At 41.8% G+C, this 17338-nt stretch overlaps 1 protein-coding gene across 1 annotated transcript in view; it reads right to left on the bottom strand.

Annotated features, from left to right (window-relative positions):
• The window catches only part of PTPRF (protein tyrosine phosphatase receptor type F), a gene marked incomplete at both ends in the record, with an annotated part of 250740 nt that overhangs the window by 184965 nt on the left and 48437 nt on the right, over nt 1-17338 (bottom strand). The window contains 2 exons of the mRNA XM_080349237.1: nt 10701-10842; nt 13554-13699. Coding sequence (XP_080205363.1) covers nt 10701-10842; nt 13554-13699 — 288 coding nt within the window. The remainder of the gene's footprint in view (nt 1-10700; nt 10843-13553; nt 13700-17338) is intronic.

The following is a 17338-nucleotide window of genomic DNA, read 5'->3' as shown; positions in this document are numbered from 1 at the left end:
ACCCACAGTAGATAAAAGGTCATAATGCCAGTTCTGTTGTGTGTAGCTCTTTGTGCAGCTAGTTTTGTTTATTTACGGGCACTCTTGTTGCAGGGAAATTCCCCCCGGTTCCAGCCTGGAACAGCAACCCAACAGTGAACATTCGTATGCTACAGCTGGATGAAGTTATAGCTCTGATCGCTATTTAGACTTCTCCACTCAACTCACACACCAAGAACCTGGAAAGGTTTCATCCAGGCTGGACCCTTGCGATAACAGGATTGAAGAACAGAGCACAGGATTAACACGACAGATGAACACATTGCAGCGTTTTCCCATGGCATCACCCAACCTGCCTCAGCAAGGCACCAGGTGATCTTGAAAAGACAGATATTATTATACCTCACAGCCACTGGTTTTCCTGAGGAAAAAGGATTTGAAAGAGCTATTCTGGAGCTCTGGGCAGAAAGAATCTGAGCAGGTGAGAGTGCCAGAAAGAGTTGCTACTTTATTATCCCACTGAAATATCCACAGGAATAAGCAGCTGTTAGAAAACTCTATGGGGAAGGTGCTGTTTTACTAGTACAAGATTAATACTTTTATAAAGATTCTCTGGCTTCTAAGACAGCAAGTGGAATGCACGTATTTTAGATCATCTCTATACCAAACATATTTTAGTCACTGACAGCTTAAATAACAAATTAGCAATCAATGGTCACAATAATTACTTCCTTGCATCCAAAATTAGGGCAAATTATTCTTTTTGCTCATTATCTGGGCACTGCATTTTAATAAGCATCACAGATGTAGAGCCTTCCTGACACCAGACTGTATAATAACAATACAAGATCAACAAGAGATCTGTAAGGACTTGGCAGTGTTGGCTTAATGGTCGGACTTGATGATCTTAAAGGTCTTTTCCAACCTGAAGGATTCTGTGATACTCTAGATGTGCAACTTGTGAGTAAGTATGATGCACAGAAAGCAGTTGTCAGAATGATCAATATTACAGGTCTGTAATGCAAAGCCAGCTTTGTTTTGTAAAGTCAACATCTCAGATAGAGACCAAAAGGTGGCCCATCAGTAGCAATTATGTGATTTTTCCTTTTTTTTTGCAGGAGAAGAACTTAAAGTACTTGTGAAATGTTCTCTTCCACAGGTACGGTAAGCAACACATGAAGTATACTATTATATTATCTACATGGACATCCTCCCTTCTGAACAGCTGTTGTAGCTACAGATTTATTAACATGTGTTGATATTCCAGTTTCACGTTTTTCTGGCTTTCATTTTAAAATAGTGATTTCTTCAAGAATGATTTAATTTGGACTGTGATAAGGAAGAAGATAAGGCACAGAACATAAGCCCAGGATGACTGTATAGAAATTATCTTGCATGAAGAGATTTATGCTTTTGTAGCTGTAAGCACTGCATTCCCTACAGTCATGGTTATCACATTCTGTTCTCTCCATGCTCCATTTTCCATTTAAGAACTTACTCTCCAAGTTCTATTAAGTGGATATATTCTTCCACTTCTGCAGAAGAAGTTATAGAAGATCACTGCGGTGCTATGTCTTCTTAAGTGCCTGCGTAAGTCATGGCATACCAGTAAATGACAACAGGTCACTAAGCTTTGAGCAAAGAGCCTCTCAGTTATGAGCAGATATAGGAGATAATTTTGCCAAGGTAGTTAAGGGCTCAGAAAGGCTTTTCAGGACATCTTGCTCTTGCCCTTCCCTTTTTCCTTGGAACCAAGGCAGATAATCCATATGACACTATCAGTGTTTCCCGTTAACTTCCAACAGTTCAAACAATGAGCTGCTAACTCTTTCAGAAGGCTATTCCACAACCTAACAGACTTCAAAGACTCTACAAATACATACCGGCAACTAACTTTATTACTCAGCAGGAGATATCAGCAGGACTGACACACAAGCTACGGAGAGCACATCTGTCAGTAACAGGTTGCTACAGACACCCTCAGAACACAGCATCTTGAAAGAGATACAGCAATAAGAAAGGTCTTTTGAAACATCAGATGATAAAGTTCTATTATTTTAGCTTCTGATGGTCACCAGATGATGTTAAATCTGACAATAAGTGTTTTTCACTCTGACAATGTTTATGGTTATAGCTACTCAAATTATCTAAAGGAACTAAGTTATTGTTTGCCTGTTCCAGAGGAACTAAATAAATTTCCATTTAAGTGCCTTTTACAATAAGAAACTGATTAAGTTATAATTGTGGGTTTTCATGTCTCTTTTTTTTCTTCTTCTTCTCTGAAAGATTTCTAAATTCATGTATACACAATTCATTAATAAAAGTATTTTCTTCTTCCTGCCAGTCCTCCAAACTCAGTTTATTATCTGAGAGTTACTGGGTCCAGCCTCAGTTTACTTATTACCAGATAAATGTTTTGAGAACCAAATGGGGTCTCTCTGACACCTGATCAACTCCACTCTCTTACTGACCTTTATTTTTAATAGTAGTACAACAATGGTCTCTATCAAAAAGTTCCTCAAATATCAGTTTTGAAATGACTAGATGCAATCGCAACCTCTGCCCAAAAGGCAGGTATTAAATTGACAGAGTTGTAGAGATGCTGAAAAATAAAGAGGAAGAGCCAAATCACCTTAAGTGAAAGGGATAATAGGAACAAACATAAGAAATACTAAGAATTTTTGCTATAAGCCTGGCACATATTGCTTGGAAACAAAAGGAGACAAGACAAATGCGGGCGCATTAGGGAAACACACAGAAGCTATTCTAGCCAGTGATCAACTGAATGGAAAAAGAAACTATGATCCTAGCATACATCTGATGGCGCATCTCCAAAATCCATGGATCCATCAGTGCTTCTGAAAAGACACTTGCAAGGCTCCTGGTGTGGACATCTTTAGACAGGTGTGTTGAAAAATAAGTACTTAAAAACGTGTTTCAAATCAAACAGGAACAGGTGCAGAACAGGACCACTAAGATCACAAGAATCAAAAGGAAGACTGGCAGATGGTCTATGAAACAATGTGGGGATTTTACTGCTAACTTGGCCACTTTCTGGTACAGTTTAGAACACTGGCTAGCACACATCTCAACCAAAACACCCCCATTTTTCCAACAGATGTATTTACTTGAAGATCTGCAATCTGCTACCTTACACCTATGTTATTCGTGCCTTTTCCTTCTTCATAGTAGGTAGTCCAAAAGGCTTATGTGACACACATCTCTTCTTTGGCAGCCTGCCCTTTGTTGCTCCACTCTTTCACCCTTTTTAAACTACCACTCTCTTTAGCCTAGGCCTGACCCAAGGTTTCCACTCTGGTTTACTGCCTGCCAACACCACCAGAATCCCAGCCCCAAGCCTCCAGACAACGTTGTGGCCGGGGGGGTCAGGGAATTCCAGCCCGAGAGACGTGAAAGGCAGCGCTGGTGGTTGCTGCCTCCCAGCTGGGGCCGATGATCTGTTCCAACACAGAGTCAAAACAGATTAGTTTAAACCATAGACGATTTAATCTAACCTGTCTGATTCCAAACTGGAACAGAGACGCAGAAGCAGTCATCTGGCCATCCCTGCTATCAGCTGGGGGATGGCGACCCACAGGGATGATCTCCAACCAGATGGGAACCTGCCTGCACCAGCACATCTCTACCGGAGAGTTAAACTGGTCTGTTTGTGCCTCATTTACCTATTGGAACAGGCTGAACGTTCTGATATCAGAGCAGCAGCAGTAGAACAGCCTGACACACTTTCCATGACAAACTCCCAGGAAGCTGTAAGACAGCAGAGAGTGAGAAGCAACTTGTCTCTACACCCTGAGCCCAGGAAGAGAAAGGAAAATAATGCCCAAGGCTCAGTTATCAATTTTCATAACAGACAGAAGTTACCAGTAGGTTGCCACAAGGCTCTGAATGAGCATCCACATTTCTGAGTATCTTCATGAGGGATTTGAGAAGTGGAGCAAATAGAAAGGAAGCAACTATTATTGGCAGCAAAAATTCTTAGCTGAACATCATTTCCAGTTCCAAAGTCAGTGCTCATAAACTGCTGAATAAACCTGGAATAAATCAATTGCGTGAGACAAGGAATTCTGAGAAATCTTTTTACAGGATATAACTGCACACTTACAATTTCAAGTTATCTAGTACTTGGAAATATGAACCCTGTGTTAGAGCTTTGGTAGAATTCTGTAGAATATACTGCCTCATTGTTTGACACTTAAAGCTCTCTTTTCTTTTTTAATCTGGGAAGTCCGAGTAGAGCATCTCCCGTGTGAGGAAAGGCTGAGGGAGCTGGGGCTCTTGAGCTTGGAGAAGAGAAGACTGAGGGGTGACCTCATTAATGTTTACAGATATATAAAGGGTGAGTGTCAGGAGGATGGAGCCAGGCTCTTCTCGGTGACAACCAATGATAGGACAAGGGGTAATGGGTTCAAACTGGAACACAAGAGGTTCCGCTTAAACTTGTTCCCAGTGAGGGTGTCAGAGCCTGGCCCAGGCTGCCCAGGGAGGTTGTGGAGTCTCCTTCTGTGCAGACATTCCAACCCGCCTGGACACCTTCCTGTGTAACCTCATCTGGGTGTTCCTGCTCCATGGGGGGATTGCACTGGATGAGCTTTCCAGGTCCCTTCAACCCCTGACATTCTGGGATTCTGTGAATTGCAGATGCTGCTATTGGGTGTTTCAATATCATCGCTGTCATTAGTTTGCTGATAAGAACGTGACAACATCCCGTTCTGTTACAGATGTAATCTCATAGGACCTCATTTGAGAGGCGATATGCAGAAACAGCCACTTGCTGTAAAAGAAAAATGCTCTGAAGATTACAAGGTCAGTAGCTTTTCAGACACAAGGTTTTATGGGAGTGCACAGCTCCAAGGGGTTCAGCTTGGCATTAACTATATGATATTTCATTTAAAACTTTTCAAAGGTTTTATTTCTTGCTTCATAAACTTGTGGAATGAACCTGGATCTTAACCTTAGTGCATGGCAGTCTTCTGATGGAACTTGCTACCATGGATACATTATACGGTTATGTGCCATTAGTTAATCATTTAAACATAGATAAGAAATGGAAATTACGGCATTTGGGTCTGATATGTTCTGAAGATCTGCTGACTCTCCTGTTTGGAGAAGAGACCAACAACACTTAAAACTTTTCTTCAGCTGAGAAAATCAATTCTTTGTGTCCCTTTCACCACCAATAAAGTCTTCCTTGTTAAATATTATTAAAAAAAATAAATACAAGAGTAAGACTAACATTTTTATTGAATCCAATATTTGAAAGTAAATAAATAAAATGAAGAGAACCAGGAGTTTCACACCTGGATTGAGATTATAGGTCCTGTATAAGTACCAAAAATTAAATAGCTGAAACAGTTCTTCAGATACTGTGGCAGTGTAGGTATTGACAGCGCTGGACATAATAGTGATACAAGTAAAAGTCTCTCTAAATTTTATTCGTCTCATTGAAACAAACTGCCAATTCTGCTCAGTCTTCTGTGTGCTATGGGATGAAGAGGCCATCTCTTTCCACTTGACCTTTTAGGATTCTTCCAGCTTCTAGTACCTGAGAAATGACTAGAGCTTGTAGCAAGATGACAGGGCTCCTAAATTGACTTATCAGACCCATACTGGGCGATCTGCTGTCGAGGAGCACAATACTGTGAACACTGTTTTTACCTTAATAGCATAAATCCATATGAGCTAGGATTTACATTCTTCTAGGTGACAACCTAAACTTCTCAATGAGGCCACAACGAATAATTGGCTTAATGTTTCCCTTTTTAACAAGCACGGGACATGCCACAATCTAACGCAAAGGAAACACACTCAGGCTTCTTCATTTCTATTTGCATTAGTGTATTTTGGGAAGCAAGGAAGCATGTGGAGGCTCACTGTCCCACGGCCCTTGGAAATGCAGTCGTTACAGACATCTGTTAACTGCCTGGTTCACACAGCAAGAACTATTTGGATTGCTTGTGTAGAGAGCAAAGAACTGGAGCAGGACCTCTGCCATCACAGCAGTCTTTCTTCCCAAAGCGCTGCCAAATGAACTTAATGAACATGAAACATGTAGAGGAAAGACCTGTCCTCTCCTGATCAGAGACACGAAGAAAATACTACCAGTCCCAGGAGCAGCAAGGTACAGGAATTCATTTACACAGTCAGGATGGATTCAATTTCCTTTCTATAATTGTTTTGATTTTATAACACATTGCTAGAAATTCTTGGCGAAAAAAGATGCAAAAGTAACGAAGACAAACATAAGCCAAAGTACAATGATCTGACTGATCCTTTTCTAACTAACCAAACATAAACAAGGATTAAACAGAGCTAACTTTTGTTTATTATTCCATTGACAAAATCACTTTTGGAAGAGTGTTTACAAAAAGGGCATATTGTTTGAGGCCTTCTGAGATCTAGCTCTCTGCAGAAATCATTTGTAACAGTCCAATGTTCACCATTTACAGCATTTCAAACAGGGCAACCCCAGGAACTGGAATGCGGCTGGCAGATGGTGAAAGAAATTAAGCTCATGACATGGTTCAGCAAACAAATTACAGTAAGGTGGAGGTGCTTCCCACCTCGGGACAAGTGCCGCACTTGGGAACACAACAAAACTTCCCCAACTTCTGACAGAGCGAAGCCAGTCAGTAAAACCTATCTGAGCGGGTTACCTGGAGACTGAAATCCAGTGTACACACAACCCTTTCCCAGCCCTTCTGTCTGTCCTCTCTCCCGTGGAGCCTGGCCGTGCTCTCCAGGCAGATAAGGACACACCACAGGATTAGGAGTCTGGGATAGGGACATAGAGGACTTGTATAGATCTGTGCTGGAAATGGAAATGGTATTATTTCCATTTAACCTACTTAAAAACAAAGGGAAAATGAAACTCTGGATGTATTCGATGTCACATGGATACGACTGTGTGCTCAGGGTTAGAGGGGAGTGGAAAAAATAAAACAAAATGAAACCAAAAAAACAAATCGATGCTTGCAGAGCACTAAGGGAGCAGTTACAATTAAATACCTTCTCAACTCTGGAAATCAAAACCTGTAACTGAATGCCCAAGTTGGAAAGCCCTGCGAGAAGGGGCTGATCGTATACTTTGTATTTAAGCCTCCTTCCTTTCCCAAATAATTCATATACTCCTCCCTGTCCCTTGAAGGCTGTGTCTGCACTGCTGTTCCTTGTGTTCCTGTTGGGTGGAGACTGCTGGAAACACAGATGAAGGTATGAGCTGGTGTACAGGCAACTAGAGACAAACACTGTTATTGTCACCTTTGCAAACGCAGCCACAAGGCTGAACGTGCAGCAGCCTGGTGGAAGGACACCACATAGACACACCTCCTGCCACGTTCTTCCACGCTGGCATCCTTCCTACTCACATTTCATACGATCTCCCTATTTAAAAAGCTCTGTAATTCTCGACGTTACCGCTGAATAATATATTTATTAATTTGTTAGTGCCACTAACTGTCCCCAAGGCTTTTCTTGGGAGCGTGTGTCAGCTTATTGACTCTAGCCCTCCCCTCCCTGCGCTGCTTTCCTCCTCTGCCAGGCAGGCACGAACGTACTTCTGTGCCGCTTCAGGTCATAATCGGAGAAAAGATAGAAATGTTCAATATGACTCATACATAATTCAGCTTATCAGCTACCCAGGAGAAATGAGAAGAGAAGGTATACGCACGTCTATTTCTCCTACTATCAACAGGAGAAATAATTTCCAGTTAGACTAAGTATATGTAGTTTGGTCACAACAGGATTTGCAGTTTGAAGGAAAGAATGAGAGACACGGGAGCAGAGAATGAAAGGCTGGTAGGGAACCGAACTGTTAAAAGAGATTCACTTAAGTGAGAATTCCTGATTCCTCCAGGAGACTGGACTCATGCTTCTCTCTTAATATTCAGAATGGAATAAGTTGGCAATTAGGAAGGATTATCTGCCTCTGATCTGTAAAACATCGCAGAAATCTAAAAAAAACTATAAAGCTCCAGATTAGTTAGCTACAAAGCCATCTAATAACAGCCTGCTAAACCCTGACTGTGACTCCGGGATTTAAGGTTAGGGCCTATGTTCTAAAGCGCAAATTGTGAAGAAGCATTAAACCTTACTGTTATAAAGGATTTTTAATGTAAAAATCAATATGTGCTGTGTATTTAGCAGCATGTAACCATAAGGACGTCTATGATAGAGTTTTGTCATGCACCAGGGACTACTGCATTAGTCAAATTCTTGAAAGGAAGTACAGAATGTCTGCATCATTCAAAATGCCACCTGAGAGCAATTACAGAAGTTATTTTAACCCCAGAAGCAGAGGGAAAAATCCAATCCTAGTTGACAGTCTTGAGAGTATCAAACGTTCCACATCAAATGTGTCGCTTTCAAAAACCTCTACAAAATTCGCGTTAGGAAAGCAATGGCATAACAGAGCGGTGCGGCACTTACCACTATTTTGTGGAGGCCACTGAGACTAAATACAACCACAACCAGGGCACTGAGCTGCAATAACCGCTTTGCAAACACATAAACAAGAAAGGGAATATTAATAATAAAGAAATTCACACTCCCAAAATGCAGAAACAGCATAATCTAAGGCAGACAACACAGAACAATAAGATAGCATGACTGAAAAAAATATAGACCTGTCCACAGAAAATCTTGGATAAAGAAATAGAAACAGTCTTTTTAATACTAATACATCATAACAGAACTTGTCTTCTTCATTGGTTAAGAAATACATGTAGCTCTTCATTATCTGTAATCAAGCTCACAATTCTATATGCATGAGCACATACAAACTGTTATACAGCAAATGTTTCTTAATTTTATCCATTACAAGAGTGTCCAGCAAGGGGTCAATACTCTTCAGTTAGAGAGGAAAACACAGCCCCTGCAGCCTGTAGATAATTTTTGACCTTATGGAATCACGTTAAACTAGCATTACTCCTGATTAAAAGAAGCTTCCAAACAGAAAAGCAGCCCTGTGCCTGACTTCTGTAGCTCTCAAATTGTATGCACGCGTTTCTTTTCCTGTCTCTGCTGTTTCCTAACATTCCCTATTTATGTGGTGGTCTGCAAGGTTTACCTCATCTGGAAATCAGCAGGAGAACCACGGAGCTGAGAAATACTGTTGTGCTCCTTTATGCAACGCATGCCTCTGCGGGCCTTTGAACATTTAACACAGAGCAAATAAATTATTAGCGCGTGTGTGTATGTGCATACATATTTGAGATACATAAAGGCAACCGCAACCAAAGGAAACAGGAATGTGCGTGGAACAGTTGGATATTCATGTATCCAGTATCAGAAAAACCCAGTTGCAAGAAATATTCAAATGCAGATCTGCACGTAAACTGCTGAAAAAGCTCCGCCGAGCTTTATGCACTCACACACACGGCTACAAAGGCAAGAAGTAACAAAAAAGATGTGTTGTGTTGTTTCTTTTCCCCCTCCCCAACAATTTTCAAGTCTATAGCACCTGTTATCCTATTCTTAATAATACTACTACTGAAGAGCAAGCTGATCCTTTAGGATGCCCCACCTCCAGAAACAAGATACACAATCACATCAAGTACTGAATGATTTCTATGATTCCCATCACCACAGTGTCTGAGCACATTACAGTATTCTTTGTCACAGAGCAGAGAAGAAAATATGATTACCTCTATGCTCTAAATGGGGATGAGAGAACAAGGGACAATAGGTAACTTGTGTATGGCTGGCACACTCGTCATTGGGATAACCAGTCTCTGCTGGTTCCAAATCTTACAAGAAACGCTTTCCACTCTAGTTTCTTCGTTACTCAGAAGTCTCTGCATCAATCCATATACACCAGGCAATTTGCCTAAGCCTCTTCCTGCTCGTCTTAGGAATCTCAAGCAAAAAACAAAACAAATCCAATCAGCCGAATGCCCCAGATTTGTAACATCTCAGCACATTTACAAAATCATCTATATAAACAAATACTGCAACACATTGATGTGCTAACTGCCCCCTGACAAAAAAAAAAACACAAACCACCAAAACCAAATAAAAACTTCCTTGAAAACAGACAATAATACTGATAATCCAACATAAAAAAAATCATCGACTGATCACAAGCCGTTTTGTATCTAATACACTGTTCTTCCACAACACATTCTGTTTAGAAGAAGCAAGAAAATAACACCTGCTCATATAGCAGACAAGGATCAAAATCTATTCTTTAACAGGAGAAACAGAATAACGAAATATGACTACAGTGAAAAGCAAAGCCAGCACAATTCCACATCAAACTCAGAATCTGAAGAGTAACCTGAAAAACTATTCAAGAACTGTGCTGATATAAACCAGAAAGTGCAGCAACACAGACCAAGTTTCTGACTGTCAGATACAATTCTTAAATACCCTGAAGATGGATGGGTATTATATCAAAGCAAAGAGGTGAGAAAATTATACAAATGTCTCTTTAGCTAGCCCTCCAAGTTAGAAATGACACACCTAAATCAGACAATATTACTGAAACACTTTAAAGAAAGTTCAGAATATGCAATCCTTTCATGATTGTCTCAAAAATGTTAGGTTCTGTCACTAGGATAAATTATAGTAGCAAACGATACCCAGCTTTTACAAACCAAGCTAGAATATCACCCTGTCATTTAAAGGCACCACACCAATACGTAGCTACCAAAGCCAGAGCCACGTCTTCTGCCACCTAAGGCATGAAAAGAGTTCCCACTTACCTTCTAGCACTGTTAATTTGGCACTTGTGTTTATCTCCCCAACACTATTGGTTGCTGTGCACTCATAGATCGCTTCATCTCGATGAACGCGCAGGGGCTGTATCCGCAGAACTGATCCTGATCCATCATCAAACTCAATAACCTGAAACAATGAAAAGAAAGCACTTCTTTACTGGGATCTTCTGCAACAAAAACTGAAAGCCAAGGGGTTAAAAACCAAAAAAACCAAACCAAGCCCTGTAAGCTATAAAATGCCACGCAATTCATCAAGCGTTCCAAGTCCAGAAATGTAAAAATTTCAGAGTCAAGAACATATTTGTCCTCTGAGGAGGCCAGAACAAATGACGATCCAATGAAGTTCTTTATGAATCAATTAAGGTTGACAAATTATCAACCTGGTAATAAAGATGTGGATCTGATGATTTAAAACATCTGAGCCATATTTGCACTAATGGTTTTACTAATCACACTGATAGCAATTTAGTGCCAACTTTCACCTTGATGGAGGAGCAGAATGATATACCCCTGTGGGATTACCGGGAAAATAGTAACAAAACTCGAATACAACCTTGAGCGCTTACAGCACATGCTAACTCCAGCCGAAAGTGAGTTTTTAATGTCCTTCAGCATCGGGTACTTTGCAACTCTGGCATAATCAACAATGATGTAATTACAATTCCTTCTCCAGCATAGTAAATTAAGTCCTTAATAAATCATTGCTTTTCCATCCATCCCGCTAAGCTGTAACATGCATTACTCTAACTTCTACAGGGAAGAAAGAGGTATGTGTTAGTTTGCTGCTGGATCAGTATAAGCTATTCCTTAATGGCAAGGCTGTGAAGGCATAGCCTTAGGCCACTGTTAATGTGGAACTCATCCTTCTCCTATTACTGAGCACAGCAAAAGCTGGAAATATTAACTCTAGTGCAGATGGTGACAGCATGAGGGAAAGGCACAAGCCCCTCTCCTGTCGCTTGGGAACTGCATGGGGAGATGAAGAGACCGAACTGTGCTTCATTCCAGGCCATGCACGCCTGCATAGGACCTGCGCCATCCTCATGCAAAACTGTTCCCCTGCCTTCTCGAGCCCTGTTTATGAGCACTTCTCACCGCCTAATGACCACATGTGTGAAAACAGGAAGGAGAAAAATAATGGGCACAACAAGGCTCTGTAGTGACAGCAGAAACAGGGAAGCAAGAGGTAACCAAGACTACCGAAAATGTGTTATTCTTCATGCTGGAAGGAATAACCCTTCTGTTTTAAGTAACAGAAACAGCTTGCAAAAAGCCCTAATTTGGGGTCAAGCAGTAGCAGATAGGACAGAGAAATGTCAGCATCACCATAGCACATTTTAAGGACTTTTTTTAAATACTGGATTTTAAATTAAATATGAAACTGTAACAAAATGCTAAACTGTCTGCAGCATTTACACAGGACAGGGCCACTGCCAGATTTTAAAACAACACTAAATCAGACGCAGAGATTAATTAACTTCAGTGATAAGGACTAAAAATCTAAGAGGTGAAACAGCAGAAAAGCTCTTTTGTCCTTATTATCCTTTAAACAAACACTCCACGTGAGAAGAAGTTATAACTACTAAGGACCTGACAGACAGTGACCAGGAATGCTGTTCATTTGCTAACAATGGATATCCTTTTTGTGTAATAACTCAGGATGTGTAAATCAGTTTTCTTTATTAATTTTTCATTTCAAGTGAGTTCTGATTTTCCACCAAATAAAGACTAGCTACATAATGAGGTAAAATTAATAGTTACCTAGGGAAAAAAAATATTATTCACTATCTCCTAACACAATAAAAATGTCTCAACTATGAACCAAAACTGAGGTGAATAAAGGTATGAAATTGCTTGTATAAATGCATATAATTTGGTATAGCCCTCTGCTTAGCTGCAACAAGTACCAAATTTACTATAAAGGTTATATCTATCTACAAATCAGAATGTTTAAATGGTTACTATATAACAAAACTTAACCTTTATTAGGGAAAAATAACAATGTAAAACAAGATTAAAATTGATTACTTTAATCAAGGTTTTCTGCTCACATACAAAATCATGATTAAAACCGGTGACTTGAATCAATCCACTCTGGGCAGCAAAGTCATCTCGTGCTCCAGTCAGAAAGGCAGAAACATCAAATACAGAGGATTAGAGGAAAGGCAGCAGAATGGTACAAGGGTCACATTTCTACGGGCGGTTTTAGAGAGAAGAGCCCAAATCCAACAAACTAAAGTGGAGAGAGAGGTGGAGGAAGTCAGTGAAAATGCATCTGCTATTTAAAATATGAATCAAATTTGACCCTTTCTCAAAAGCATTTCTGATATCCACTCTTCCCTCTTGCTTCCTCTCAGACTTCAGTTCACAGGGAAGTCAATTCACCCTTCGGGATGACTTTGTCATTCCCTTTCAAGGGTATGTGTGGGTGGGATGGCAGTGCCCATCACTTAAGAAAGCTTTCCAATAGTGTTTCGGCATCCCACTTTTGAATTTCACTGGGGACAGCAGGCCAAGAGGTGCCTTATCAATTTTTCACAATGAAAACAGAAAATAACTGCTAGATCCAACTCTCATCTGCCATCCAGCTCCGTGCAAGCCCCAGTCTCCCATCTGAAGAAGGATGCCCTACGTGTGTGCTTCCAGCATCACGCTCAAAGGACAACGCCTGCTCCACAGATTGCATTGCTGCAGGGAAGGAAGCTTACTTTAAAGCTCTAGACTCTGTACTGCAGTGATGCAGAGATAGCCGGGTTGTAATGATGATTACTGTGTAATTAAGATCTGCAAGCATTAGATCAATTACTGAGTTTTTTAAATTTTTTTCTTGGTAATTACCTCAAACCGCTGAGAACTGACTTTCTTCCCCTTCTTCATCCATGTGATACGAGGTTTGGGCTCTCCTGTTGCCTGACACACAAAGGACGCCACACCTCCAGAAATCCCAATCTGATCTTCAGGAGCTTTCATAAACGTTGGCTTGCCTGGAAAAATAACCAAATCACCCCCATGAGAACACAACACCAGATAAGCAAGGAATGTGTCATGTTAATCTAAATTATAAGATAATTGGTGCGCCTGCTACAAATCCAGGTTGAACGGCCTTGGCCACACAAATTCAGCGCAGACTGCAACATGACAAGCAGAGTTTCTGCTTGAGTACCTTTTTTTCCCTGAAATGAATAAAGTCCATCTGGTTTGCCTGTAAATGAGGGCAATTGAGGGCTCCCCCCGTCCCCCTGGGCATTCATTCAGGTATATGACAATTTGGAATCATTTTTGCGGTTTATTTTTTTAATAAATGGATTTTTGCAGGTTTATAACATGGTCATAGCACTGGAAAATACAGAACAGCTGACACACCAAACCCACCAAATGTACCATACGCTGATATTAGTGTTTCCTGAAAGCTGTTAAGACATTCATCAGAATTAACAGACACCGTTTTAAGTACACAAATAACAACCTTTAATTTCATTTTAGATGTGGATCGACATAAAAATCCTACACTCTACAAGCATCTGGAAATCTGCACAGGCTGGCCTGTGCTTGGTAAGAAACTAATCACTAAAAGTGAAAGTCAGCAAAGAAACGAAAGTGACATTCAGGCCTGAAAGACTCAGCAAAAATGGAAAAAAAAATACCATGTAACATTTTAATAATCAATAAAAGAACTTTCATAAAAATACAGTTGTGTCTTCTGCATTTACGTGGCAGAGTTGGATGGATAAACCTAGGCATCCAGGTTGAACGTTTCTGGGTTTTTTTCTGTATTCACTGTGCAAGAGAATTTTGCAATATGTGGTCCAAGGGTCATTTTGAAACACTGCTTTGTCCAAGCGAGAAGTGTTTGATGATCTTGTATGCCCATAAAGCACTAAAACATTCGACTGCATAGAGGGAGTTAACGGAGTCCACCCATGATGTCATTCAGTGCACAGGTCACTCTAAGGCCACATTTCAAATAAAATTCTGATCGACCACCTCAAAGACGAACCTGACCTATAAACAGGGCAGAGACGGCTGCTGGGATGCAGAAAGGAGCAAGAGCGAGAGGAGAAACATGTTCAATCCCAAGACACTGAACCAGCGTTCCCAGCAGAGCTGGCAGTGGTTCTGCATCTTCACATTCTGGACACGTCCACAAGTATGTCCTTGAGGGAGCAGAGGACAACATCTGTAAGCCCAGGTGGTTTAAACACTAAGCTCTTGATGAACTGAAAGCTGAGTTTCCCCAATCTAGGAGGGATACAGACTCAGCGACCCCAAAAGAAGACAATCTTTAAATGCATTTTCCTAACATACAACAGATTAAAATGCTAAGGGTGCAGTTTCAAGTTACAGCTGAGCCGGTCCAGCCGCTTGCAGCTACTGGGCAGGGGGTCTTGCTCTACTCCTTGTACCCTTTGCCTCCCGTCACCAACACCCAAATCCCTACAAGCAGTTCTGGGGTCACCAGAGCCTCTGTGCAGCAGATTCAGGCTCCTAACTTGGCAGAAAGAGGCTTCTAAAAATTATTTTCCAAGCAGGACTGGGAGCACAGTGGCTCAGGGCAGGATCAGACGGAGCTCGGGAGGCACTGGAAGACAAGGGCTTCTCCCTCAGCACCTGCGAGCTGGCACCTGCCTCCTGAAGCTGCCGAGTACAACTTTGCCTTCGAACAGCCATCTCTGAAGACTTTGCTAAAACTGCGTTACGCCCTCCTTGATGCCAGTTTCACCTCCTGGTTTAGCCCATGCTAATCGCTCACACGGACCCTCAGCGTCTCTACAGCGTGCTACACCATCCCTACACGCACAACAGCTCAACCAAGTGACATACTCCAGCTGTTGCTTTTGAGAAAGCCCAGAGCCCAGGCTCTGCCCTACTCCAACGTATGTGGACCAGACCAGGGTGACTGCTGAGGGCCCAGGATGCTTCTTGCTTCACATGCACAAAAACACTGTTCATATAGGGTGCAGGTGCCAAGGTGGTGGCAGGGGGGAGCTGCAGGGTGGTCTCCATGAGGAGACATCAGGGCTGCCCCATCCACAGCCAGCTCCACAACAGCCCCACAGCAGGGCACAGTCAAGCTCACCATGGAGGCACTGCCATGGCAACAGGTTTAAGAAGGGGCAAAACACCTCACAGCTGTAAGAAGTTAGGTAAAAAAATGTGAGAAACAGCCCTGTGAGACCTCAGGTCAGAGGGGGAGGAGGAGCTCTGGGTGCTTGAGCAGAGACTCCCATGCAGACCATGAAGACAACATGGTGGAACAGGTTTTTCCCTGCAGCCTCAGCTGGGTGGGCAGCTGGCCAAGGGGAACCCACCACAGCTTCAGAGTGAGGGACATGGTCAGAGTCAGACCCTGTGGCACCACATGGAGAAGCAACCATCAGCCGAGGACACGCTTATCAGAGAGGGGCTGGTGGCACACTGCTCCTGAGGCAGCAGGACATCAGACCCCTTAAAACCTTGCAACATCAGATGCTCAACATAGAACAGGCTTCCCAGAGAGGTGGTGGAGTCTCCTTCTCTGGAGACATTCAAACCCACCTGGAGGCAATGCTGTGCGATCTGCTCTGGTGAACCTGCTTTAGCAGATGCGTCGGACTAAATGATCTCCAGAGGTCCCTTCCAACTCCAACCGTTCTGTGATTCTGTGACTGTGGTTGTGTGCTAGGGAGCCCACCAACCACCCACACAGACCACAGGCACCAGGGGACGTGCCAACACCAAACCCAGATGATTTGGATGTCACAGCTGAGACACTAAGCTGCAGGTCCAGACCTCTACCACTGCTGATTGCTCAGCTTTATTTCCAAAACACCTTTGTGGACGGTGCATCCACCACGGTCAGCGCTGCCCACGCAGAAGTGGATACACGTGCTCTGTCCTCAACAAGCCTCTGTGAAGGAACATCACAGATCCGACTGCAGAAATTCATCACACACTGGGGTACTGAATTTTGCCATCCTTGGTGAAAAAAAACCCAGGGCTGTGCAAAGAAAGTAGCTCAAAAAACCTCAGAAACTGGCTTTGAAACCACGATGGCTGCCGTCTGTAGTCTTTGGCACATTGTTCTGACACGAACAGCAGCAATTATTAAGTGTGCTTGCTTAACTGATGCTGATTTCACATATTTACTCATCTATAATCATGTCTATTTCTACTTAGTTTGTATTTACATATATCTGTGTTTATTCACCTCTCATCTATCCCAGTGAAACGTTAATTTACTCTTCAGGCTGCTAGTGATTGCAGTGTGATTGACTGTTTTGCTGTGCAGTGTGCTGAGCTGATGTATTGCAATTTGGCAGTTGATTTGTTCATTTGATTTTCTGTTATTTACGCTGTGATCTTAGTAAAATAGTGTAAATTTTTCAAATGACAAATACAACAGAATCCAAAAAACTTTTGTCCTTGAAGAATACAATGCAATTATATCTCTCACTGTACACTTACTCCCCAGCTTGTACGCTGAGGACCTGCTTTACCTTTGTACATTTTAAAAAAATCAATACTATTAAAAACCAGAACAAAAGGAAACTGAATGTTCACCGGCAGTAAAACCTAAACAACCTGCTGCCTTGTTCAGCTTGAATTTACATTGTTGTAATGAATCTTTTTCCTCTGCACATTTA

This window comes from Nesoenas mayeri (genome assembly GCF_963082525.1).
Source record: "Nesoenas mayeri genome assembly, chromosome: 8".
Classification (NCBI taxonomy): Eukaryota; Metazoa; Chordata; class Aves; order Columbiformes; family Columbidae; genus Nesoenas; species Nesoenas mayeri.
Note: the sequence above shows the minus strand (reverse complement) of the source record. Positions and strands in the feature narration are given on the sequence as shown.